Consider the following 27,947-nt stretch of genomic DNA (forward strand, 5'->3'; position numbering starts at 1 on the left):
TGTCCCCCAGGGAGTAGGGCTAGTGGAGCGGATAGAGGGAGGGGAGGGCAAAGGAATCAGGCCTAACTTACCTTGGGGATTTTATTAGGAATCTCTGAGGAGGGCTACATGTTAAGCCCTGTCTGGACTCATCAACCCTGGTCTGGCGTTCCCTGAAACAAATGGAACAAACACCTGTTCTGTCCCAACCTCAGTTCAGTTCAGCCTAGTTTTTAATACTCATGGAAGTATTTATGTGCATGCACTTACATGTATGTAGCTGTCTGTCAGCCCGTCTGTGCTTCCTTCACAAAACGATAAAATAGCCAGCATAGACTTTTTGACTCAAGCACTCAGCCAGCAACAGAGAATGTTACACAACTTTGTAAGACCTTTCAGGAGATGATCCCATTCATCAACGGAATGGCTACAAAGCACATCCACATATCGAGCTCAGTCCAAATCACAGTCTCTTGTGTTGCCATGGCACTAAGAGGCTTTGCACGGTGATGTTAGGGAATTCTGAATGTGGCTGGCAGTTTGGCCAGGCCACAATATTCCCAACAGAGGAACAGCTTTATTGTGTTGACAAGATCATGCATAAGATGCCAAATGCTTTTTCTTTGAGAAAAGAATCAAATGAACTCGGAGGGGAAAATAAGGCAAGACATGAAAGAGTACAACCACTCTGATCTCTGTGTCCCTGGACTCCTCTGGCGTTTCTCACACTCTCTCCCTTTTGTCTTTGCCTGGCAAAAGCTGCAGATAGAGGATCTTTTCCCATCCCTATATATCATCATGAGACGTGAAGGATGAGAGCTGAGCAGAGCTGGTGAGAAGCATCTGTTTTTCACCCCAACCCTGTTGACCAGAGAGTTAACTTATCTGAAGCCGCTACACCATTGGGTTATCAACATCATCATCATCATCAACAATGCATCCTCATCAGCAGTATCATCGTAATGATGGCATTAGTGTAAACAAGGTGTATTTGTATTCTTAATACAGAATAGAATCTACACTATTTACGCGTACTTGCAGAGCATGTATTAGATAGATGATACACAGCTCAAAGTAAATCAGACACACTCTGGATCACACAGCAGAGATCACAGGCGTAAGCCACTTAAAAGGACACATTTTTATCTGTGACAATTAAATATCAGATGGCTTTATCTTTTTCAAGCCAATTACCTTTGGTTTGAACCCAGCGGCCATGGCTGTGTAGTGTGCCGAACACTGATAATACCAAGATGAAAATCTGCTGGGACTGCTACTACCTTCCCAGCTCGAAACCCAGCCAGCCTTTCACGCTTAATGTCATTTAGCAGAACTATTTATCATTTATCAGAACTAGGATCTGTATCCGGAGGACTTCAGAATGCAAATCAAATACACTGTATGTGCATATCTTGACCATATACTGGATTTGATAGTGTAAGTATACCCTACTAGATGGCGAGACCAGATTATACATCTACAGTGTCAAAACAAGACTAATAGCAAGTCACTTGGTGAGTGTTTTTTAATGCTTGAATATTGGCGATACTGACCAAACTACGTCAGTGTGTATATTGTCACAACAGTTTAGTCCCACTCCTTCAGACTTCCTGCCACCCCCTTACAGCTAGAGGCGAGCCTGCTCACCCAACTGGTGGCACTCTCTGAACAGAGGGTTGAGACCCTGGGCCCTCAACATAGCAGCAAGCACCCTATGACTGGTAGTGGCCCTAGGAAACCAGCCAAATCACTGGTAAGTGTCACTCTCCTGTGACAAGCTACCTCTCTCCACATCAAAAAGTGTCCTGGTCAAGCATTTTTCAGAAAAAAATCTTAATGCCTCACACAAACACCTTGTAGCAGTCAATAACCCCAGAGCTAGCAAAACAAACTGGTCCTTGAGCTGGGTGACTTGTTTTGAGGCACGGACATCCACAATGTTGTTATTTTCAAGAACATGGTGTCACATTAAATGTAAGGGAAGGGACAGTTGGTGATATGTGCATTCCTAATCTTCTCTCATTGATTGAGACAGGTGGGTGTCCACCCCAAAGTGATGCATATCATTGCTGGATTACTTCATGGAGCAAAACAAATATTTAATTTATTCATGGAGCATTTTATAAATTTATACGAACCCCCTGCAACTAGACATAGAAGTTTAGAAGATATGTGTTGTCTTTCCAGTTGGGAATTGAGGAAGTAAAGGTTGGTCAAAAATTCTCTGTGCTATACTTTACACTACCTATAATCTTAGAAAAAAAGGTTCTATCTAGAACCTCAAAGGGTTCTTCAGCTGTCCCCATAGGAGAATCCTTTGAAGAACCCTTTTTGGTTCAAGGTAGAACCCTTTTGGATTCCATGAAGAACCCTTTCCACAGAAAGTTCTACCTGGAACCAAAAACGCTTCTCCTATGCGGACAGCCGAAGTACCCCTTTGGAACCCTTTTTTCTAAGAGGGTACTGTGTAACGGCTGTATGGAAGCATTCACCTATCACTGTCATTTTAAAGTGTAGCTATCTTTGACTGAGATCTGCTCATTTCTCCTCCTGGTAATTTCCATGTAAAGGACCCATGAGCACCAACATGTGAAGTTCATAGGAGTATATCAAATTTGGTGTCAAATGAAAGATAAGAGTCTATATTTAAGGGAAATTAAGGCATAGATGCGTTTTTAAACATTTTTCCATCCAAAATATTAGGAATAAGCAAAAGCTTTTGATTTCAAAGATGGAAAAGTTTTTGGATTTTTTTTCTACTCTAAAAACTCTTAAAGGGTATTAGAAATACATCAAAACAGAATAATGTTGAAGAAAAACACATGCCAATATTAATATTTAAATTTAGTTTTGCAGAAATTATTTTCCTTCTGTAAGCTTAAAAAATATTACCTAGTGTTTTGTCATTCTGTTACCAAAAACTCACATATCTTAAATATATTTTCACATTTCTATCTGATGAGGGAGGATTATGAAAGTACACAGAAGTAACTAGTAAAGGTAGACCTACCAATTAATTTGTGTTTTAACTGATTACAATTTTGTTATATAATTATTAAGTGATAACCAAATCTGTAACAGAGTGACCGAAAAATGAGTAATGGAATGATCGCAATTGAATTGGCCACAATGGGAAATCATAATAGTCACAAATCACATTTGCAGTAGAGCACAGCACAGTACAGTAGAGCACACTAAAGTAGAGTACTGTAAAGTAAAAAAAAGAAGAAAGGAGAGTAGAGTTCAGTACAGATTATTTCTTTTTTCAGTAGATTGAAGTTGAGTTTGGTTATGGATATATTTGATCAAGATGATTTTACAGATGATTTTGCCATTATCCATTAGCCTTTACATATGCTTAAATCGGGGAGTTTGACTATAAAACAACATATTTCTATATTTTCAGGGGGAATTGGCCATTTATAGACCCATAAACTGAATAAGTGTAATTACTTAACAAATATTTAATGTCAATAGGTTTGTTTAGTTTCTCTTGCACAGCCTGGTTTATGTGAGTTTTGTTAAATAGTCACAAGGGTAGACCTGGTTTATCAGAGTATTGGGACATAGACACAGGAATAAACCTGGTTGGTATGGGTATTTGGGCTGAGATATGCAGGTGCAAATCTGGTTTATGTTAGTACTGGGACTCAGGTGCAGGGGGTAGACCTAGTTAACAGTTTAGGAGTATTCAGGCTTCAGCACATTTAGATCTGGCTTAGTTGACTAATTGTGTTCAAGCACAGGCGCAGACTTTGTGGGTATGTCAATTGGAGCTGCAGTTTTCACTTGGTCATTATGGGGTATAGTGTTTAGATTGATGAGGAACATGTTTTTATTTAGTCCATTTTAAAATAAGGCTATAAGGTAACCAAATAAGGAAAAAGGCAAGGGGTCTGAATACTTTCCTAATGCACTGTAGGTTACTGTTGGTGACTTGGGGAATACAGGCCTAAAGAAAGTGGGTAACAGGGCTGAGATTGGCAAGTAACAGGGATGTGGTATATTGGCAAAGTGAGTAACAAATAGGGCATTTAGAGCTAGGATATGGGTGTATCTGTACATGATTGTATCAATATTAGGTTATTGGCATATGGGTGTTAGGGTTAGGGCATAGGGTGACAGGGCTGGGGTGTGTGAGTAATTGGGTTTAGATGTGTGGGTAAGTAGCTATACAGTGCTGTGGTATACAGTGCTGTAAAAAAAAGTATTTGCCCCCTTTCTGATTTTCTCTATTTTTGATATTGAATGATCTTCAACCAAAAGCTAATATTAGATAATGGGAACCAGAGTTTACAACTAACAAAAACAAATTATACGTATTTTATTTATTTAATTAACAAAGTTATGCAGCATCCAATTCCACTGTGTGAAAAAGTAATTGCCCCCTTACACTCAATAACTGGTTGTGCCACCTTTAGCTGAAATGATTGCAATCAAATGCTTCTTGTAGTTGTTGATCAGTCTCTCACATCGCTGTGGAGGAATTTTGGCCCCCTTTTGCATGCAGAACGGGTTTAACTCAGCGACATTTATAGGTTTTCAAGCATGAACTGCTCGGTTCAAATCCTGCCACAAGATCTCAACTGGGATTAGGTCTGGATTTTCAACCTAATATTAGGTTTTGATTAAAGATCATGACCAAGAATAAAACATACCTTTATGTACATACTTTAAAAACGTATTTTTAAGCAATGTGGATAGTGGCATGCGCATTAGCGACTAGCATCAAAACAGCTTCCCAGTCAAAACAGTTTGCGCATATATAATGGTAACATTTTGTGAGGTTTTTCTTCGTTTTGGAATTTGGCAGCAGTTTTTGTGGCTATGTTGGCTACACAATTTTTTTTTCTTGAGGCAAGTCGAAGTTCTGATTGATTTATCTTAATTCAGACTTTTTTTTACCCCCTTTTTCTCCCCAATTTCGTGGTATTCAATTGTTAGTAGTTACTGTCTTGTCTCATCGCTACAACTCCCGTACGGGCTCGGGAGAGACGAAGGTCGTCCTCAGAAACACAACCCAACCAAGCCGCACTGCTTCTTAACACAGCACGCATCCAACCCGGAAGCCAGCCGCACCAATGTGTCGGAGGAAACACTGTACACCAAGCAACCTGGTCAGCGTGCACTGCGCCCGGCCTGCCACAGGAGTCGCTAGTGCACGATGAGACAAGGATATCCCTACCGGCCAAACTCTCCCTAACCCGGACGACGCTAGGCCAATTGTGCGTCGCCCCATGGACCTCCCAGTTGCGGCCGGCTGCCACAGAGCCTGGGCTCGAATCCAGAGTCTCCAGAGTCTCTTTTTCTTGTTTTTCAAGAGCAGGTCTTTAGGGAATATTCGCCAAACTGAGTTCTACTAGGAGCAAACTGAACCTATGTATGCAGGCGCCTTTAGGACTGTGTGCACACATTGCCTTATGCTCATGGGACGAGAGCCGCGAATTATGATATCATACTTCTGACCTGATCCTATTTATTTAACAGATTATTGTTTTTGTTTAATTTGATATATCTTTTTTTTTTTTTACTCATTTGAAAGATTCCCCGTCCGTGGGCTTATGTTGAAAACGTACATGGCTCGAATGCAATGCAATTTGGTCTGCTATAGTGCAAATATGAACTGTAAATTGGTTCCATGACATTTCTCTTTATATTGGATCTTTGTCCAGCTCCTGTGAAATGTTTGGATGTGCGTAAAACCCTCCATAGCCTAAGTTGCCTTGTCTGTATTATACGCCCACAGGCAGCAATTATGGTGCCTGTAACTGTATTTAGACATGTTGTTGTTTCGTTTTTATTTGAATTTGATTAGAATTATACACTCTCTTCTTAGGCCTCATCAATAGCCTAGTGAATGTGATCTTGCTTATTGACTATGTTTATCATGTTCATGTCCAGACTGCAATTTACAGTAGGCCTAGGCCCTATATCAGTGTGAATGCTATCAGATTAGATTTTGATCCATCAATGCATGTTAAAGGGAGTTCTTCCCCTCGTCTAGCGTCTATGTTTAACAATGTACAGTATTTCCATATTGAAGCAATGCATGGGGAAGGCTAACGAACTAACATTAGAATTGGAGTTGAAGACAACACAATACAGAGAAGACTGTAAATACACAACTGTATTTATCCATGGAGCACGTTCTGATTGGCCACTGAGGTGTCAAGCCTTGACATACCCACAACCACCGCCAGCTACTGAGCCCATAATTCTGGTTGTTAAAGCAAAAATATTTCAGACACACCCCAAACCTATAGCAACATCGCCAGTGCTAATATTTACCATTGCATTAGATTTGTTAAAACAGAGTCCCCCCCATGTTATATCACAGCTGACACCCCATTCTTTCTGCAAACATGGTTGAATCTTAATTCCGATGAGGTATTTAACCATTTTGGGAAAACGTGGTCACATAAAAACTGAGGGAGATTGTACAGTCATTCTGTTACCAAACTTTGCATCTGCACTGTTTGTCAAGTTAATGTGTTTTAGTACAATTTTCAGAGGCAATTGTTAAGAGTTTACTTCTGCATATAGGTGTACGGTTTGTTAAACTTTGCAATCAATGGTTTTTGCTTGTTTTACATTTTAAAGCGAGTCTCAGCATCACTCTTATCGTGGAATTGCCCTCCTTCTCCTACCCAACGCTGCATTCGTAACCATGTGGCAATTTACCACAATATACAACTGGGAAAAATCTACTTGAACGACCCTCCAACTGGCAATTACCAGTGGGAAACTCATCCATCATCCTGAGCATGCTGACCTCTGATATCACCTACAAAGGAAATAACCTCGATAACAGCATTTTTGGCAAATGCAAAAAAACATTTATAAAAAGCAATTCATTAAGTTTAACACTGTCATTTGTTTACAAGTGAATAGCTGCACTTTCAGTTCATGGTTTACACATCTTGTTAGCCATTAGCATTTCTCAACGAGTTCAAAGCACATGAATGCATCCAACTGGCATTTATGACTTCCCAACAGTTGAATTCCCACCTGGTTACGAATGCAGCATAACACACTGGAAAGGCCCTGGAGTCTTCGATTTGACTAAGTGTAGAACATGTGAAACCCAAAGCAGTTTAAAATGATGGATAGGGAAAATGTTGAAATTACAGCAACAACTATTTGTAACAACGAGTACTGAAGCTGGCATTGATTAAAGTCTATTTTAAAAACAAAAGATTGAAACTCTGCTGTTATAGTGCCCCCAAGTGAGAATGCATAGTATAACAGTACGTTGGTTTGGCGTATTTGAGCTGCGTCATGCAGTCTGGCGCTGTCAGGTCCAAACAGCATCACATGACAGAAATATAGCATTGACTATTTACCAAGCTGTGTGCAGTGTTTGAAACTGCACCATTAGAATTTCTCAGTGTCTTAACTGTTTTCTTTACACATACAAATCTGAGAAAACCAACTGGTCCAAAATGTCTCCCATGGGTCTTCCCATTGTCTTATATATTTTTTTTTACAAAGGACTGAGAACATGCAGGAAACAAATGGTTGATTTAAAGCAGTGATAATAGAATAACTGGCTTGGTACGCGTTCAAAGGAATTCCCCATATGGTGCGAGGTAAGGACAGATTGGGTAGATGGTAGACCTCTTGTTAGATACCATCAGTTCATTTGATGCTATCTGCACAGCCACAGAGGAAAAAGTAGTTCCATGCAGCACTAGCATTTCCCACATAAGAAATAGGAGCAGGCTTGGAGACACTGTCAGTGTGATGCTGTGTTGCTATTCTAACATGCAGCTTTTGGGAAGTTTACTCCAACACTGCACCCATATTTATGTATCAAATGCCCCCCCCCCCCCACATATGTTGAGTCAAGACCTGAGCCCGCATGCACAGCCAGATCGTTCTCCCGACCTAAGTGGAGACACTAGCTGAACCTGTGGCATGTAGCGGTTCACTTCCAGCCCAAATTTGCTTTTCCTTTTTACATTTAGCAGAAGTTCTAATCCAGTGAGTGCATTCAAAGGGCGGTAAACATCAACACTAGTATGCAAAGACACTCACCACGTACGGCCCTATTCTCTACAAGACACCAAGTCCTGTACAATATGCAGTTGGCTTTTTGCAACACGTCAATATTGACCAAATCATCATATCTTGGTATGGTCCCTTCAATTTGTATGCATAGTGGACTGTGTCATTGCAAACCCAGCTATGATTAAATAATTGTACCTCAAAACGAGATGTCAATTTCAAATATTTATTGAATAAAATGTGGAATTGTATAAACAAGTCTCCCCCACTCACTTTTCAGTTGGTAGCCCAGCATCAATCCTAACATGGCTGACTCTTTTAAAGGAAGAAGCACAACCTTGTAGATGGGGCTGCGATGATCAGAACTTCAGCAACACTGCTGTAACATGGACGTATGCAGCCCCACAAAACATTGGAACTGCAGTTAAGTGCTTCTCCCCAAACTGAACCACCTTTATCTATTCTAACCAACCCCCCCAAATCCCGCAACCACAACAGGATTCCGCATGAGGTGGCGGTTGATCATTTTATTGAAACTTGTACAAAACAAAGAGTTACATGGAATTGTGCCCTTCACACAGCAAACTAAAAAATGTAAGGAAAACTAAATCACCACTCATCCCACATCTGTCAAGCCGTTTGTCCATATTTGCACTGGACTGCTCCCGTATGAGGGGGGAGTTAAACTGGTAGTAAAAAGTCTCAATTCAGAGGTAATCATTATCTTAAAGGGGGTGCGGTGATTGCAGCACGGGGAGGGAAGTATCCCAACCAGGGGAGAGAGGGCTGCTGAGAGCTTCTAGAATCCGTGGACCTTGAGCTGCTCCTCTTTCGCCAGGCCAATCTGGAAGTGGGATGAGGGCAGAAGAGACAGTCACACAAAGGAACTCTGAACTCCAGTCACAGAACATTTACAGACAGGGGCTTTTCTATTAGAGCCATCTGTAGGGGCCATGACAGATGGCCACTTAGTACACACAAGTGTGGAGTATAAGCTGGGTGCAATGTGCTAAAGCAGGGACAAGAGTCAAACCTACCTCAATCAGAAACGTGCAGATATTCTTGCGCTGGTCACCTTGCAGCTGAATTACTTCCCCATACTCTGGGTGCTCAATCACTGTCCCATTGCAGGCAAATTTCTGTTGACAAAGCAGAACTAGTCAAACAAGACATTTTTTTAGTTTACCACCTAGTGTAAACTCTGCCATAACATACCTTCTTAAAGGCCTTGACTAGCTTCTTCTTATCATAGTCGATGGCTATGCCCTGGACCGTGGTCAGAGTCTTCCTGCCGTTACGCTGCTGGATTCTTATGTGGATGTAGTCGTCAGTCCCAGATGGGAGTCTGTCATTACCCTTAGTTGCATCAGCAAATGGGTCTGTGGGGAGAACACCATTTTAAAACAAACCACACTACAGTTCAAAACAATCAGTCATGTAAGATTACAAGGAAGCAACCTAAAGTGATAGCTAAAATGGCAGTGGTATGTTTGACCTAGCTAACAAAAGATCCAGGCCGATGAACTGGTGACGTAACGTCTTAGCCACGAGGCTCAGGCCCAAGCAAAACCCTGCACAGATGTTTGTCAGCAAATTACATGGAATATGGGATTAACGTTAGAGGGGGGAAAAAAAATAATCTAAGAGTGGGCGGCTAATCTGCTCAAACCTAGATTTATTCGGAATATTTAGTGAGATTAGATTAGTGACATGGGAGAAAGTAAAATGCCCTAGCCCAGATAGAAAATCAATCCGGGAAAACAAGCAGAAATTTCGAAAGGACGTATTGAAATGTTAGAGAAGCCCACAATTCAGCGGGGCTACATTATTTGATCTGGCCATTTACGTTACCCTTAAAATAGTTTACGCTTCACCCCAAAAGGCCTTCCCGGCAGGGTCGTATTACATACAAAGGCAAAAATTCTACATTTATACTCGGTCCATTGTTGATAGCTAGTGCCAGAAAGACAACCGACAGTAAGAACGAGTTACACTCCCAAATCGGTATTGTACATTGATCAATGTAGCCACAATAGACTAGTTTGATATGCCGGCTACAAATCCGCGTTCGGGCCTAAAAAAAAGGAAGTGAACTTCGGCCTAGTTGAAGTCTGATGGATATTGGCCAACATTTGCAAAAAAAAGAAAAAGCTATTAATATAACTTATTTTCAATCGAGAGGGAATGTTCTCTATAAATAACTAGGATGTTTCATGAACATATAAAAATCAAAACGATATTTAGTTGGAACGCCGTCAATTCTTACAAATGCTAGCTAACGTTAGCAACAGCCCTTCCCCCACTTTTCCGACCCCGCTTTAGCCGAGATGGTTGAAATGTCTTACCGAAAGTTTGGAGGTTCTGGATAGCGGACATACGATAAGATTTCCTTTCCTTTCGGATAATAACTGGTTAGCGATAGACTGGTCTGCTTAATTTATTTTTCTTTCCTTTGACTCTTCCGTTTCACTGGGACGACGTTTTAGTCAGCTGAAAGGCTCTCACAAAATGGAGATTGTTTAGCTTGCAAAGTAGAAAACAACCCTTTATAGCGCCTCCCCGCACGTAAGGACGTGCATCACGCCACACCCTATTTTACTGGAAAAATTACGTAATTGTCTTGGTATTTCAGAGGGGAAAATACCAACACCTGGAACCTAGGCTACATATAAACTATAGCACAAATATCTAAATTAAATGTGAAGATCTTAGTTAATAAAGCAATGTTCTTCGTCGATGAAACAATGGTCAGCGGTACATTATTCCATTTTAGGAAATATATTGAAAACAGATGTTTCTGTTTTTGGTATTTCTACACCTGCATTGCTTGCTGTTTGGGGTTTTAGGCTGGGTTTCTGTACAACACTTTGTGACATCAGCTGAAGTAAGATGAGCTTTAAAAATACATTTCATTTGATTTGTTTTTAACTGACTAACTAAAGGCTTCTCCTAACGTGTAGTTGATCGAGCCCCCTCGGGAGAGCTGCAGATTACAGTAAAACATTCTTATGCCAACTATAAAATGTGTTGGCACCTTTAATTAATGCACCTTTTCTCATAAAAAAGTCAATTTCAGCACCCCTCTTGATGAAGTCAGATTCAGAGGGGTTGGGTTAAATGCGGAAGACACATTTCAGTTGAAAGCATTCAGTTGTACAGCTGACTAGGCATCCCCTTCCCCCCCCCCCCTTTTTTAATCTCAAATGTAAACACGACCTCACTTGAAAACTAGCTGCTGTTTGTCTGTGTCTGATGGGACAGTGCTATCCGGCATCCTTGGGACGTCCCTACGCTAAACTGTAATCTTAACCCCTTAACCTAACCTTAACCATTTAAAATGTTAACTTCAATTGGGTAGGGACTTCCCAAGGATCCCTGAAAGAACGGGCCGTGTGTGATGAACTCCCAATGACTGAAATAGGGAAAATATCTGTTTTAGAGTGTACTTTAAAAATGCAGCATGCAATCTGAATTGTCTTGATCGTATGAAGATGTATCCCGTTGACCATATTTAGCCAATTTATAGAAAGCTAGCCAATGCTTAGAGTTTGACTAACCTAGCCTGCTACTGCTGTAAATGTACACTGCTCAAAAAAATAAAGGGAACACTAAAATAACACATCCTAGATCTGAATGAATGAAATATTCTTGTTAAATACTTTTTTCTTTACATAGTTGAATGTGCTGACAACAAAATCACACAAAAATTATCAATGGAAATCAAATTTATCAACCCATGGAGGTCTGGATTTGGAGTCACACTCAAAATTAAAGTGGAAAACCACACTACAGGCTGATCCAACTTTGATGTAATGTCCTTAAAACAAGTCAAAATGAGGCTCAGTAGTGTGTGTGGCCTCCACGTGCCTGTATGACCTCCCTACAACACCTGGGCATGCTCCTGATGAGGTGGTGGATGGTCTCCTGAGGGATCTCCTCCCAGACCTGGACTAAAGCATCCGCCAACTCCTGGACAGTCTGTGGTGCAACGTGGCGTTGGTGGATGGAGCGAGACATGATGTCTCAGATGTGCTCAATTGGATTCAGGTCTGGGGAAAGGGTGGGCCAGTCCATAGCATCAATGCCTTCCTCTTGTAGGAACTGCTGACACACTCCAGCCATATGAGGTCTAGCATTGTCTTGCATTAGGAGGAACCCAGGGCCAACCGCACCAGCATATGGTCTCACAAGGGGTCTGAGGATCTCATCTCGGTACCTAATGGCAGTCAGGCTACCTCTGGCGAGCACATGGAGGGCTGTGTGGCCCCCCAAAGAAATGCCACCCCACACCATGACTAACCCACCGCCAAACCGGTCATGCTGGAGGATGTTGCAGGCAGCAGAAGTTCTCCACTGTGTCTCCAGACTGTCACGTCTGTCACATGTGCTCAGCGTGAACCTGCTTTCATCTGTGAAGAGCACAGGGCGCCAGTGGCGAATTTGCCAATCTTGGTGTTCTCTGGCAAATGAAAAACGTCCTGCACGGTGTTGGGCTGGAAGCACAACCCCCACTTGTGGACGTCGGGCCCTCATACCACCCTCATGGAGTCTGTTTCTGACCGTTTGAGCAGACACATGCACATTTGTGGCCTGCTGGAGGTCATTTTGCAGGGCTCTGGCATTGCTCCTCCTGCTCCTCCTTGCACTTAGGCGGAGGTAGAGGTCCTGCTGCTGGGTTGTTGCCATCCTACGGCCTCCTCCACGTCTCCTGATGTACTGGCCTGTCTCCTGGTAGCGCCTCCATGCTCTGGACACTACGCTGACAGACACAGCAAACCTTCTTGCCACAGCTCGCATTGATGTGCCATCCTGGATGAGCTGCATTACCTGAGCCACTTGTGTGGGTTGTAGACTCCGTCTCATGCTACCACTAGAGTGAAAGCACTGCCAGCATTCAAAAGTGACCAAAACATCAGCCAGGAAGCATAGGAACTGAGAAGTGGTCTGTGGTCCCCACCTGCAGAACCACACCTTTATTGGGGGTGTCTTGCTAATTGCCTATAATTTCCACCTGTTGTCTATTCCATTTGCACAACAGCATGTGAAATTTATTGTCAATCAGTGTTGCTTCCTAAGTGGACAGTTTGATTTCACAGAAGTGTGATTGACTTGGAGTTACATTGTGTTGTTTAAGTGTTCCCTTTATTTTTTTGAGCAGTGTACATTTGCCTGCTGAGGCTAGTGTTTCATTAGCTATCTCTCTGTCAGTGAACACATTTTTTAATCATGATTTGGCATGATTATTGGGTGGTTTTGCGGACACAGATTAAGCCTAATCCTAGACTAAATTGCACTTTTAAACTGGACTAACTGAAATGGAATTTCTCAGACATGGTTGAAAATAGCCTCAGAGTTGCTCTAGTCTAGATTTTAAAAATCTGATTTCCAGAAGGACTATTAGAGTAAATCTAGATTTAAGTGAAGGCTTAAATTAAACCTGTCCAGAGTCAGGTTTAACTTCAAATTAATATATGTTGGCCCCCATGTTGACCTTGGCAAGGGAGTAAAATGGATTACCCTGGACTAATTGAATGATGATCAAAGAGCACCACCAAGGCCAGACAAAAGGACAGTTATAGACAGGAGCAACTCACTGAATGATTTTGATCTTTTTTTGATTTTGATTTTGAAGTCAAATTTCTGTGACTATTTCCTGACGTACAAAGAAAATGCAGCTAACATCATTTGTTTGCTTGAGCCCAGGCTTTTATCTGACTCTCTTAGGGGAAAGCCCATTCCTCCTTCCCTACTGATCACCTTGAGTTGTTTTGGCATCTGCAACCTTCCTCGTGAAACAGGAGATTTGTGTGGTGTAGGTGAACTGACTGTATGCAGAATAGTACACAAAAGTCTGCAATGATATATGTGAACTGAAAGACAATTACATCAAGTTCCCTGATGCTGCGGCCCAAGCCAACTACAATGTAGATTTATATGAATATGGGAACTTGCCTGGAGTCATTGGCTATATAGATTGATGTCATATTCCCATTAAGTGTCCCTCTGCAGCAGATGCTGAGGACTACAGGAATCGTAAATCTGGTTCTCAATAAATGTACAAAGTGTGTGCACTCCCACTTTGCAGTTCTCCAACATTGTTGCATATTGGAAAGGTACGATTTATGACTCAAGGATTTTCCAAAACTGTATGCTCAGCTTGAAGGAGGACAACATTGTGGAATCATACTTGGTAACAGTGGGTATGCACAGAACAACTTCTTGTTCATCCCCTATCTTCATGCAATAGGACCTGAACAACAACTGTACAACCCAGCTCATATCCACTCCAGAGGTGTAGAAGAGCACATGTTTGGTGTATGGAAGAGTCCTTTCCAGTTTCTCAGAAACACATTGCGCTTTCAACCAAGAAGATGCTGCATTGTCATAATTTTTTCTACACACTGAAGATAAGGATGATCCAAACGTTCCCATGGTTGAGGCAGACACCGACAGAAATGGACAAACCTATGGAGATGCTTTTGCTATGCAGGACTTCTCGCAACAAAGATAGCTCAAGTGATTGAAGCAAACATTAGCCACTATTGGGACCATGAACTGGTGCTGGTTCGAATTTTTCTCTCCTCCTTCATAGTGTAAGGTTAAAACCATTGATGATGTGGTTATTAATTTGCTTATGTGCCATTGTACTTATGCTCACTGTATAGCTGAATATTGAGGCCTCTGTCTGTGTCTAGCTCTCTGCCAAAATCCGCAGCCCCGCCTGTGAGAAAAGGTGTGAAAAGGGACTGAGGGTGATAGCGAGAGAGAGAGAAAGAGAGACAGTGTCTGTTTTTCTATGAAACAAGAGCAGATTTGCACGCCACTGAGAAAGGTTCTCAGAAACCTTGTGTTAAGAATAACTTGTTCTTTTAGCTGCACATGCAGGTTTTGACATAGGAGATCACACCATAAGGTGCCATCTTGGGTATATAAGATCCTGTCTTTCTTTTGTTCGAGGCAGAACATCAGGAGAGGCATCATTTGTATGTCTGATGATTGATCTTTGACTTCTGTCTACAGCTGTATTCTAATTAAAATCGTTATGATTTATATATGCACATTTTGAGTGTTCCTTATTTGTTAAGTAAATAACAGAGCCCAGAAAAGTGGAACCAACATTAGCCAACTCAACATGAAGGGTGTGCATCTTCATATCATGCTCTTCTTTTAAATACATTCGTTTTCCGCTCATGAAATGTATTTAGCACCAGTTTCTCATGCATGCTCACAGCCTCTTTGTCTTTGTCCTGCTGCCCATGTTAGTGACACAATCTTCCCTCCTGGCTGCTGCAGATGTAGTGAGCTGACCTTCATCCTGTCTTATCCCCTCCAAGCTATGGTGATCATCTGCCTCTAGAAAAGGATTACATTGCTGCATTAGATCATATTATTTCTTCAAGAGTTGCATTCATTACATCATTGTTATTATGGAAGTGCAAGAGATGACCGACAACGTTATATATTCCCTGCAGTCCAGGGATGGCACATGTTGAATGAATGTGGCCTACCAAATGAGGATTGGAACAGTCCCCCATCTGAACTGTCCAAATGATGATCATCGGGGACACCTTCCAGGGGTTGTTGGCTATCAATGATCCCGTTCAACAAGTCCCCCAGCTCATCTGTCTCTGGTCTTACCAGTCTTAAAACACTCCCCACGAGCAACATTTGTCATCTTTAAGTTGATTTTTATGTTTTTCCACAGGACCTTAGAAAGACAAGACAATATAGAAATGATATTAGTTATTATGTGTGATTTTGTGTGTTACATTTCTGTCTCACGAATACATTTAGGCCCCACTGTGTTGTTACACAAGAAAAAATTGACTTTGATTTGTAAAAGTGGGCCAACAATTACCTGAAGTTGTTGTAGCGTCCTTTTGTTAACTTTTTCATGTGTTGAATTAATTACAAATGGTAGTCCAGACATTATTATTCTTGTTTTCTGTTGATGAATCATGCTATTTGTTCTCGATAATTGGGTGCTTTGACAAAAATCACTTCAAGAAAGTTTTTTTCAAAGTCACCGAAATTCTTTTAATGTTTTCTTTTACCTCCGTCCATTGTTTGGTTTAGGTTATTTGTTCCAATTCAACACAATGCTTATGTATTATTAGTGTTTTTGAAGCATCCTCAGGTCAGTACTAAGTGCAAATTGTTAATCTAACCAGGCTTCAAGTCAATAAAAGATTGACGGAGGCGTGGGACATGGACTGGAAATGAAGAAGGGAGTTTGGATGGCTAACTAAAAAGCAGCATTCCTCAAGAGAGGATGGCTTTCACTTCAGGAGTGATGAATTCATTAACTTCTTTGACGAAAAGACCATGATCATTAGAAAGCAAATTACGGACCCCTCTTTGAATCTGCGTATTTCTCCAAAGCTCAGTTGTCTTGAGTCTGCACAGAACTGTCAGGACCTAGAATTAATGGAGATAATCAAGTTTTTTAATCCTGTATCTCTTGACACATTCATGAAAATAGTCATGGCCTCTAAACCTTCAAGCTGCATACTGGACCCTATTCTAACGAAACTACTGAAAGAGCTACTTCCTGTGCTTTGCCCTCCTATTTTGAACATAATAAAGGACTCCCAATCCTCAGGATGTGTACCAAACACACCAAAAGTAGCATTTATGAAGCCTCTCTTGAAAAAGCTAAACCTTGATCTGGAAAATGTAAAAAACGATCAGCCTTTATCGAATCTCCCATTCCCCTCAAATAAAAAATAAAAAGCTGTTGCACAGCAACTCATTACCTTCCTGAAGACAAATAATGTATATGAAATGCTTCAGTCTAGTTTTAGAGCCCATCATAGCACTGCACTCGTGAAGGTGGTAAATGACCTTTTAATGGAATCGGACCAAGGCTCTGCATCTGTTCTCATGATCCTAGACCTTAGTGCTGCTTCGATCACCACATTCTTTTGGAGAGATTGGAAACCCAAATTGGTCTACACAGACAAGTTCTTACCTGGTTTAGATCTTATCTGTCGGAAAGATATCACTTTGTCTCTGTGGATGGTTTGTCCTCTGACAAGTTAATTGTACGTTTCAGTGTTCCTCAAGGTTCTGTTTAAGGACCAATATTGTTTTCACTATATATTCTATCTCTTGGTGATGTCATCCGGAAACACAAAGTCAACTTTCACTGCTATGTGGATGACACACAATTGGCATAGCGTCGTCCGGGTTAAGGGAGGGATTGGCCGGTAGGGATATCCACCAGCGACTCCTGTGGCGGGCCGGGCGCAGTGCACGCTAACCAAGGTTGCCAGGTGCAAGGTGTTTCCTCCGACACATTGGTGCGGCTTGCTTCCGGGTTGGATGCGCGCTGTGTTAAGAAGCAGTGCGGCTTGGTTGGGTTGTGTATCGGAGGACGCATGACTTTCAACCTTCGTCTCTCCCGAGCCCGTACGGGAGTTGTAGCAATGAGGCAAGATAGTAGCTACTACAACAATTGGACACCACGAAATTGGGGAGAAAAAAGGGGGTAAAAAAATATATAATAATAATATTTTAAGGACAGACTTTTTTGCATCTTCATAAAATCAGAAACTTTTTGTCCAAAAATTATGCAGAAAAGCTCATCTACGCTTTTGTCACTTCTAGATTAGACTACTGCAAGGCTCTACTCTCCAGCTACTCAAATAAAGCACTAAATAAACTTCAGTTAGTGCTAAACACGGCTGTTTGAAACTTGACTAGAACCAAAGGCTAGAGCTGATTTCAAGGTTTTACTGTTAAACTACAAAGCATTACATGGGCTTGCTCCTACTTATCTCTCCGATTTGGTCCTTCCGTACATACTTACACGTACGCTACATCACAAAACGCAGGCCTCCTTATTGTCCCTAGAAATTCTAAGCAAACAGCTGAAGGCAGGGCTTTCTCCCATAGAAGTACATTTTTATGGAATGTTCTGCCTATCCATTTGAGAGACGAAGACTCGGTCTAGACCTTTAAGTCTTTACTGAAGACTAATTTCTTCAGTAGGTCCTATGATTGAGTGTAGTCTGGTCCAGAGGTGCGGAGGTGAGCAGCAAGGCACTGGACCAACGAACCGACCTTGCTGTCTCTGCCTGGCCGGCTCCCCTCTCTCCACCGGGATTCTCTGCCTCTGACCCTATAACTGGGGCTGAGTCCCTGGCTTACTAGTGTTCTTCCATGCCGTCCCTAGGAGGGGTGCGTCACCTGAGTGGGTTGAGTCACTGACATGATCTTCCTGTCTGGTTTTGGCCCCCCTATACTCAGCCTTGTCTCAGGGTAGTAAGTTGGCGGTCTTTGACATCTGCTGATGTAAAAAGGGCTTCATAAATACATTTGATTGAATGATTGATTGAGATGACGGAAGCAGAAGTGTTGTTTGAAGATGAAAGTGCGTCGAGTACAGTTAGTGAGGAAGATGAGTGGACAACAGTGAAGTCCAAGAACGGAATGAAAAGGGCTACAATTGTTGTGGGAAATGAGTCTGATGAATCATTGCTTGTTGGAGTACGATTTTTGGTTAAGGATGTTCATTTGAGGAAACCCTTTGGAAGTCACGAGGATGGTGAAGAAGGCATTGGGAAAAGTGGACGCAGTCAAAGAAACCAGGAATGGTATGGTGTCGATATCGTGTGTATCCAAAGAGCAAAAGGAGCGTGCATTGTGGCTTGCAAAAGTATCGACTCATGAAGTGGACAGCTTTGATTTTCAGAGCAGGGCATCGGTAAAAGGTGTTCTCTCTAGTGTCTCGTTGGACATTGATAATCAATATCTTAGGCAAAAAAAATGGAGTAGTCATGCACGAATGGGAAAAAGGAGCAAAGTTGTATTAATGTCTGTATTATTGATGTTTGGTAAAGAGTATCTACCACCCTATGTAAAGCTGGGATATAAAATATATGCCGTAAGAGCATTCGTGCAAAACCTAATGCAATGCAAGAAGTGTAAAAGGCTTGGCCACGTGTCAAGTGTTTGCAGATGGAAGGAATATTTGATTGTCTTTGAATGCAATATTTTGCAACTGTGGTGGGGATCATATTCCTGAATTCCCTAAGTGCCCTGTTAGGGTGAAAGGGGTTGAGGTGTCGAGGATCAGCGCTGCACAGCAAATCTCCTATGTGGAGTCGGTGAAGAAAGTTGAAAGGGTAAGAGGCCACAGTTCCGTAGAAGATATGGCTGTGGATGCATCGCAACCAGTTGCAAATGTTATACATCAATCAAGTGATCTGGATACATTTATTGTGAAGAAGATGGATTTCGTAGCATTTATAGCCACAGTTATTAATTATGTCCAAGAAGTCAAAAAATCTGGACATCCTTATATCTGCAGTCGAGAACGTTTTGGGCCTCCAAGACTTAACGGCAGAAGAATTGCAAGGATTACTGTCGCCAGAAAGTGTCCTGCCCTCACAATCTTTTAAATAGAGATCTGTTCCGAACAGACCCATGACAACTAGACCCGGCCCGATCCGAGTGAGGGAAGCAGCAGAAAATCAATTTTTTTTAAATCAACTTTATTACAATCCCCTAAGGTTGATGTCTGCACCTATGCAAAAATATAATTAGAATAATAAACAAATTCCCATAAAAATGTGTCAGTTTAAACTAGAGATATACATTTTTTGCATTAGATGGCATCCGCCTATGTAGTTGCACTTCAGCATCTGCGGTGAAAGGTGACAGAGCTAGAGCGGTGTTTGTCATACCATGAGACATCCTGAAAAACGGTTTTCTCACAAAATCGTCTGTAGCGTCCGAACGGTTTGTTCTACGACCCCCACAAGCATCTTTGGACTAATCTGAAGTTGGTGTAGCTAATCTGCCAATTTCTGTCAGTAATGTCCGAACAGTTCGGGCTACACACTAATATGACCCTCTGTGGGAAAGTGAGTCTCACGAACATGTACATGTCGATTCTCTTGCTCTAGGATGCCCACAGTTGAAATAATTAATGGAAATACAGGTATTTAATGGAGACTGTTTAGTGACAGCATGAATGACATCAGTGAGTCCTGCCTTGATGACTGTATTAGGTTTACAATTGTTCTATAGATTTTTGCCATCTTAAATTATTACTTGGAATAACAATAGCAAAAACTCCCTGTCCAGGAATGACATGCTAAAGTGATACAGTTTTCTGCTCCTGCTAGCTAGCAACAGGTCTGCTAGCTAGCTACTCATTTTCTGTTTTAACTGATAATGAATTGCACCTACCTGATGTCCCCGGTCCATCCCTGATTAGACAGGAAGAACGAAAAGCACAGTGGAACTGGAACTGCTTAATATCATTGCAATGGTTGCGAGGATAGCTTTGTTGTGAGTAGGCATTTGTGTGCATTGTATTGTGTAGCTTACACGCTGTATCATAAATCAGCTTGATCACATGGTTACAATATACCTTATTAAAGAATAAAATGAAACAGAGATGAACTATTCATAGAATTTATTTGCATAGATTAAACATGCTATCATATCAATTGACCAATTAGTGAACATAAATCATTACTATGTAGAAATGCAGGAAATTCCTTTTAAAACAGCCATAAAAATCAAGCTTTTGGTGTTGTGTATTCATGCATCGCAATACACTATAATCTAAATGCATTATGACCTCTAACTTGGCCCAATTCACATTTCCAAATTCCCACCCTGACATACCAAGTTAGAATGGGCCTTGTGTCTCAAACAATAGCCCATGTAGGCTAAATATCCCAAGCAGAGATACAGCAACTTCCAGAGGATCAGGCTCCTTGAGATTTGTGGTTTGGGTGTCCTCAGCAGAACGGTGTCGTTCTGGGTTGCAATGCGCAAGAGGGGTCCATAGAGTTTTATTTTATAAAGGCAAACACAAAGTGAATTAGGATTTTTTCCCCCCATGTTCGAATTGGCCAAAGTGGTCAAGCCTCAGACGGCATTCTGTAGTGCACACACGTAGCCTATAGTTCTTCCTCATTCTCACCAGCGCCAGAGAGAAGACAGGGAAGAAACCACAATTTTATACTTCTAGACTGATATACATATTTATTTGGTTTGTCATATCGTTTTTTGTGGAAATGAAATATAATTTATTTAGATAAAATTTTCCAGAAATAGTTTTACCAGCTCTGTGTATTCTCAAATTGAAAAAAGCACTCCGGCAGCACCACACCTCTGCTGGATAGTTTACCATGTTTTATTGGTTTACTGTCTAGTATTTGGCAGCGTTTGCCTGTTCAGAAAACAGAAATAAAAGTATGTTGAAAAAAGGAAGAATTGACATGGGTAACAAATGGAAATTTGTTCACAAGAAATAAATATACACAATATTTAAAAACCATCTCTTCCCTTGCCAGACCGATCATTTTTTATTTTCTGTTCTTTTATTTAGTTATGACATTCACCGCTCCCAGCTGTATAGCAATCAATTACTTCGGCGTCTCCCTGCTTTGCAAAACGTGCACACCCAAAGATTTTGGTATCTGCACAGACATTGCTGACACATGCCAGATCTTACAACGCCTGGATAAGTATTTCACGCATCAGCTAAACACATAATATGCTCCAGTAATCTGTTGCCAGACAGTCGATGATGTGGCATGCAAACAATGGTTGATGCATGCAACGTCTGATCAGTGAACACAACCTTTACCTCTCCATTCTCTGGAGGTGCATCATGGGTAAACAAATACCAACTACGATACACCTCCTGGTACAGAGTTTGAGACAGCGTTATCATCAGCTGGGATGACCTCAAGGACCTTTTGTATAGTTCACATAGTCCTGTGGGTAGGATTGATATTGCAGCCAGGCCTAAGCCTAGTGTAAATTCACTGGTGGTATGGCTGACTGACCCTAAGTGAACTCTACAAGCCGCACCTTTTGAATTGTCCTCAATGTAGCACCTTGTCAGAAAAGTAAAAACCACAACATGTTACAACTCAACCTAACCTTTTGGCTGTATTTTGGAAATTAGTGGGACGTGACATTTGATGCGAAAAATCATAGATGAACCTTTCTGCTCGAGGTGGTTATAAACATTTAACGCTGATCCTGTGCATCAACTTGTCTCTCTCTTGCCAGGTGCCTTTCTTTCATACCTTGATGCTTTCTGAACTGAGCAAATTTACATATAATTAAAGCAGAATCTTCATCGCATGTGTGTTCAAACGTTAAAGATTTCCAGATCACTTTGGGAGTGTTAGGTATCTACAGTACTTTATCATGATCCGATTATGCCAGTAGAACAATGAATTGGTAAACACACTAACATGCACAGAAAATGCAAACTCCTCTCTGTTATGAAATCCATCACCTGACTTGACTACATTCTTAATAAAGTTGAACATGATGGGTGAACCTAAAAGCATACAGATGCTGCATCTCATTTGTATCTCAATATGACATCACTTCTGGGTAGCAGTTTTGCTAGGACTGTCTGGAAGTGATCTGAGTGGGGAGGGGAAAACTGAAAACTACGTAGCCCTTTCAAAACAACAGGAATTCAGGCCTTGCTGCTAACCTCTCCCTTAAAGGTAATCTTATGACAGTGACAAAAAAGGATCATTAAGAGATTACGGTTGTTGTACATCATTGTCACCAACATAGATTTGGTGTAGTGCCACCAAAGGAGAAAAAGGCTCATGAGTGGTATTCTTGCTGTAAACAACACCCCCATTGACACTCAATGATCTTGCAGTTAGCCACTGCTCATCCATGCAGTGGGTCCTACATTTGTTAGTGTCTTTTGACCCCCACGAAAAAAAAGGATCTGACCTCAACCCACCAATAGGTCCTGACGCACCACTTGGGAAAAACTGGTGTCGAGATAGGGTGGCATCCACCGAGCCACCAGTGGCCTTTATCGTCATTGTCACTTTTCATATCTTCACTTATAAATAATGTCAAGCTGGTCTGATAACATTTCCCCACAGAATAAACAAGTCATTAATCTTTCTGTGGCAATGTAAATGTATCTCATTATGGAAGAAAAGCTGAAGGTGATCTTTTGAACTGCATTAAATTCCAAGATTATATGCCGCCGATAGCTAGAATTTAGAAAACAGTTTTTGTCAGACATAACATGTAAAAAGTACCTGTCATTTTGGGTGGAAATGATTACCTTTCAACAACAATTTAGCTTTAAGTAATGTGTCAACATTTTGAAACAAAGCATTCTTCTGGTCACGTTGTTGTAGATTTGTGTAGTGGGCAGGGTTTCTTCACACCTACCCTTGCTTTCAATAGACAAAAGCATGTAACATTTTTGCACAGTTCAAAAAAGCCCTTTATAGCATCACATCAGACCCCAGGTTGGAGGGACGTTGACAGCAGCCGTGACAGCATCAATGCAGTTGTTCCGTGCCAGTGGCGCTAAGCAGCTCTCCCACGACTGCAGAGGGGGACACTGGAACAGTGTTTGTGGTGGTGCAGGAGGGTATTGGACCTCAATGGGGTATGCACCAAGTGTCCCAGGGCGCATGACAAAATTCTCAGGCTCCCTGTGCATCAGCAAGAGGGAGAACCTGGAAGATCTTAATGGTCGCTTTGCGTCCTACACAGAGAATCTAAATTAGATACCTTTTTGTATCACAATTGTAGGGTTTTCTTTTTTCACTGTTAGCCTAAAGAACTACAATTCACTTTCTCCTATCATTAAGTGTAAAAATCAGATGATATTCTGGTCAGATGCGATAGAACGGCCACCCAGTGCTTTAAAGTACACTAGGTTGCGATTCCTCTCTTAGTGGCTAAAACAGTGAGAAGTCTACCTAGGATGTGTTGTATGAATGTGTGAGGCTCGATGTCTGTGTGGCTCAAGTGCACTCACTAGAGGGAACCAACACGCAGCTTGAGCTACAGATCAAGGAACATTGGGAGAGAAGATCCCTTGGTGACCGTAAAGACATGAGTTGCCACTTGGGGATGATCGATAACCTTTAGAACCAGGTAGGTCTACATGGGGACCCATCACTGAACACCTTCCACAGTTGACAGTCTCATTTTGCTCTTAAGCATCATCTTATGACCAGACGACTTACTCTTGTTCATTTGTGACCTGTCACCAAGTAGAATTCTATCCCATTCTTTCAGCAAACAGTAGTGGGAGGGAGGGAAAGTAGATAAGCGAACGAAGGAAGCCACTGCGCACAGACATCAATTCAATACAAACAAAATCTAATGGGGAAAACATTTAAACAGAGATATTGGCACAGCACTGAACAAAAATATAAATGCAACAGTTGAAATGTGGAACCAACATTTTACGAGCTGAAATAGAAGATCATAAACATTTGCCATAAGCACAAAAAACATTTCTCAAATTTTGAGCACAAATTTGTTTACATCCCTGTAAATGAAAGGTTCCTGAGGAGGTTGTCTGTAATAAAGACCTTTTGTCAGGAAAAACTCATTCTGATTGATTGGGCTTGGCTCCCAAGATGGTAGGCCTATGCCCTCCCAGACCCACCCATTGCTGCAGCCCTGCCCATTCATATGAAATCAATAGATTAGAGCCTAATTAATTTATTTAAATTGTCTGATTTCTTTTATGAACTGTAACGCAGTAAAATCATTGAAATTGCTGCAGTTATATTTTTGTTCATTGTACATGATCAAAAGTATGTGGACACCTGCTTGTCAATCTTATGGGAATTAATATGGAGTTGGTCCCCCCTTTGCTGCTATAACAGCCTCCACTCTTCTGGGAAGGCTTTCCACTAAATGTTGGAACATTGCTGCAGGGACTTGCTTCCATTCAGCCACAAGAGCATTAGTGAGGTCGGGCACTGATGTTGGTCGATTAGGCCTGGCTCGCAGTCGGCGTTCCAATTCATCCCAAAGGTGTTCGATGGGGTTGAGGTCAGGGCTCTGTGCAGGCCAGTCAAGTTCTTCCACACCGAGCTCAACAAACCAGTCCTGTACGGACCTCGCTTTGTGCATGGGGGCATTATCATGCTGAAACAGGAAAGGGCCTTCCCCAAACTGTTGCCACAAAGTTGGAAGCACAGAATCATCTAGAATTTCATTGTATGCTGCAGCGTTAAGATTTCCCTTTACTGGAACTAAGGGGCCTAGCCCAAGCCATGAAAAACAGCCCCAGACCATTATTCCTTCCCCACCAAACTTTACAGTTGGCACTATGCATTCGGGCAGGTAGCGTTCTCCTGGCATCCGCCAAACCCAGATTCGCCCATCGGACTGCCAGATGGTGAAGCGTGACTCATCACTCCAGAGAATGCGTTTCCACTGCTCCAGTGTCCAATGGCGGTGAGCTTTACACCACTCCAGCCGACGCTTCGCATTGCGCATGGTGATCTGAGGCGTGTGTGCGGCTGCTCGGCCATGGAAACCCATTTCATGAAGCTCCCGACGAACAGTTATTGTGCTGACGTTGCTTCCAGAGGCAGTTTGGAACTCAGTAGTAAGTGTTGCAACCGAGGACAGACGATCTTTACATGCTACTTGCTTCAGCACTTGGCGATCCCCTTCTGTGAGCTTGTGCGGCCTACCACTTCTCGGCTGAGCCGTTGTTGCTCCTAGACGTTTCCACTTCACAATAACAGCACTTACAGTTGACCGGGGCAGCTCTAGCAAGGCAGAAATTTGACGAACTGACTTGTTGGAAAGGTGGCATCCTATGACGGTGCCACGTTGAAAGTCACTGAGCTCTTCAGTACGGACCATTCTACTGCCAATGTTTGTCTATGGAGATTGGATGGCGTGTACTCTATTTTATACACCGGTCAGCAATGGGTGTGGCCGAAATAGCATAATCCACTAATTTGAAGGGGTGTCCACATAATTTTGGCCATGTAGTGTATCAGGACCAGGGGAGATGAGGCTGCTGAGAGCTTCTAGAATCCGTGGACCTTGAGCTGCTCCTCTTTCGCCAGGCCAATCTGGAAGTGGGATGAGGGCAGAAGAGACATCACACAAAGGAACTCTGAACTCCAGTCACAGAACATTTACAAACAGGTGCTTTTCTATATGAGAGCCATCTGTAGGGGCCATGACAGATGGCCACTTAGTACACACAAGTGTGGAGTATAAGCTGGGTGCAATGTGCTATAGCAGGGACAAGAGTCAAACCTACCTCAATCAGAAACGTGCAGATATTCTTGCGCTGGTCACCTTGCAGCTGAATTACTTCCCCATACTCTGGGTGCTCAATCACTGTCCCATTGCAGGCAAATTTCTGTTGACAAAGCAGAACTAGTCAAACAAGACATGGAACTTTTTTTAGTTTACCACCTAGTGTAAACTCTGCCATAACATACCTTCTTAAAGGCCTTGACTAGCTTCTTCTTATCATAGTCAATGGCTATGCCCTGGACCGTGGTCAGAGTCTTCCTGCCGTTACGCTGCTGGATTCTTATGTGGATGTAGTCGTCAGTCCCAGATGGGAGTCTGTCATTACCCTTAGTTGCATCTGCAAATGGGTCTGTGGGAAGAACACCATTAAAAACAAAACAATTTACTGAAGACAAAAATAGAGTTCAAAACAAGCAACCTAAAGTGATACCTAAGATGTCACTATTTAGATAACAAAAAAATGCAGGCCGATAAACTGGTGATGTAACGTCCTATCCACGAGTCTCAGGCCCAAGCAAAACGCTGCTTATGGTTAACAGACTAGTACATGGAAATTGAGATTTTTGACAACTACGACAGTAGGGGAATATCATTAGATCTAGCTATTTGTCTGAACTATTTATAGTTTCAACCTGAAGGACTTCCTGAAAAAAAAAACTGTCGTATCAGACAGATTGGGCAAAAAGTTACATTTATACTCTGGCCATTGTTGACTCTGTGCCAGAAAAACAACCGGCAGTAACAATTTGCTAACCGAATAACGTTAGATATTGTACGTTGATTAATGTGTCCACAATAGAGTAATTTGCTATAACGGCTACAAATCCGTGTTGGGACCAAACGTTAAACAAGGACATTAACTTCGTCTGATGATGTCGATAAGTGTTGGTCAACGTAAAAAAATTAAAAAAAACCTGGCATGCTATTAATAACTTTTGGCAATCTGAAGGGAATGTTCTCGATATAACTAACCAGATGTTTTATGACGAGATTTATTTACAATTTATGATTAAAATCAAACGTTATATTTAGTTGTAACGTCGTCAACATGTTTGCAAATGCTAGCTAACATTACCAACAGCCATTCCAACCGCTAATCACGTTAGCCGAGATGGTTGAAATGTCTTACCGAAAGTTTGGAGGTTCTGGATAGCGGACATACGATAAGATTGACTTTGCTTTCGGATAATAACTGGCTAGCGATCGACGGGTCCGCCCAATTTCTGTTTTTCTTTGAATCTTCCTTTACACGGGGACGAAGCTTTAGTCGGCTGACCGGCTTTCACAAAATGGACATCGTTCAGATTGCAAAGTGGTACACAACCTTTTACAGCGCCTCCCCGAAACTACCGTCACCGACGTTTTTGACGTACGTATGGACGTGTGCTACGCCACCCTATTTTACTGGAAGGATGACAATTATTTTGGTATTTCTGGGGGGAAAATATCCACTAGGCTGCATAAAAAAAATATAGCACAAATATCTAAATTAAGTGTGAAGACCTTAGCTAACTCCAAGGTAGAGTTCTATGAATATGGGAACTTTCCTGGAGTCATTGGCTGTATTTAGGGTGACCAGACGTCCCCGTTTTCCGGAGACAGTCCCCGTTTTTGTTGGCCTGTCCCCGGCTGGAGCTGTCCCCGGAAATGTCCCCGTTTTTAACTGTGCGTTAAAAACAGACCGCAACGTGAAATAGTTTACTTGGCAAGAAAGACCGGGCAGCAGAGCCTACCGGTTGACGTCTCAATCGCGTTGTGCTTGTTTAGGCCAACAGAGGGGGCTGTAGCAGCTTCATTCACTCTTCTTCTTCTACTAACTACTTGCTCGCGATAGTTTTAGAGAAAACTGCTGTGGCAAACTCAGCCAGAAGCTAGCAAGTATCAAGGGAATCCACAACATCACCACA

General features: G+C 41.9%; 2 protein-coding genes across 2 annotated transcripts; both read right to left on the reverse strand.

The window, feature by feature from the left end:
- Positions 1-8,198: 8,198 nt before the first annotated feature.
- Positions 8,199-10,553, reverse strand: LOC139421108 (eukaryotic translation initiation factor 1b-like). Its single transcript, XM_071171655.1, has 4 exons — positions 10,332-10,553; positions 9,202-9,365; positions 9,024-9,125; positions 8,199-8,830 (listed from the first exon to the last, which is right to left on the reverse strand). Exons 1-4 carry the CDS (start codon positions 10,360-10,362, stop codon positions 8,786-8,788), a joined length of 342 nt encoding a protein of 113 aa, XP_071027756.1. The 5' UTR covers positions 10,363-10,553; the 3' UTR covers positions 8,199-8,785.
- Positions 10,554-20,401: 9,848 nt separating this feature from the next.
- On the reverse strand, positions 20,402-27,394 carry LOC139421109 (eukaryotic translation initiation factor 1b-like). Its single transcript, XM_071171656.1, has 4 exons — positions 27,170-27,394; positions 26,226-26,389; positions 26,042-26,143; positions 20,402-25,847 (listed from the first exon to the last, which is right to left on the reverse strand). Exons 1-4 carry the CDS (start codon positions 27,198-27,200, stop codon positions 25,803-25,805), a joined length of 342 nt encoding a protein of 113 aa, XP_071027757.1. The 5' UTR covers positions 27,201-27,394; the 3' UTR covers positions 20,402-25,802.
- Positions 27,395-27,947: the final 553 nt, after the last annotated feature.

This window comes from Oncorhynchus clarkii, chromosome 12 (assembly GCF_045791955.1).
Source record: "Oncorhynchus clarkii lewisi isolate Uvic-CL-2024 chromosome 12, UVic_Ocla_1.0, whole genome shotgun sequence".
In the NCBI taxonomy this organism is placed as follows: domain Eukaryota; kingdom Metazoa; phylum Chordata; class Actinopteri; order Salmoniformes; family Salmonidae; genus Oncorhynchus; species Oncorhynchus clarkii.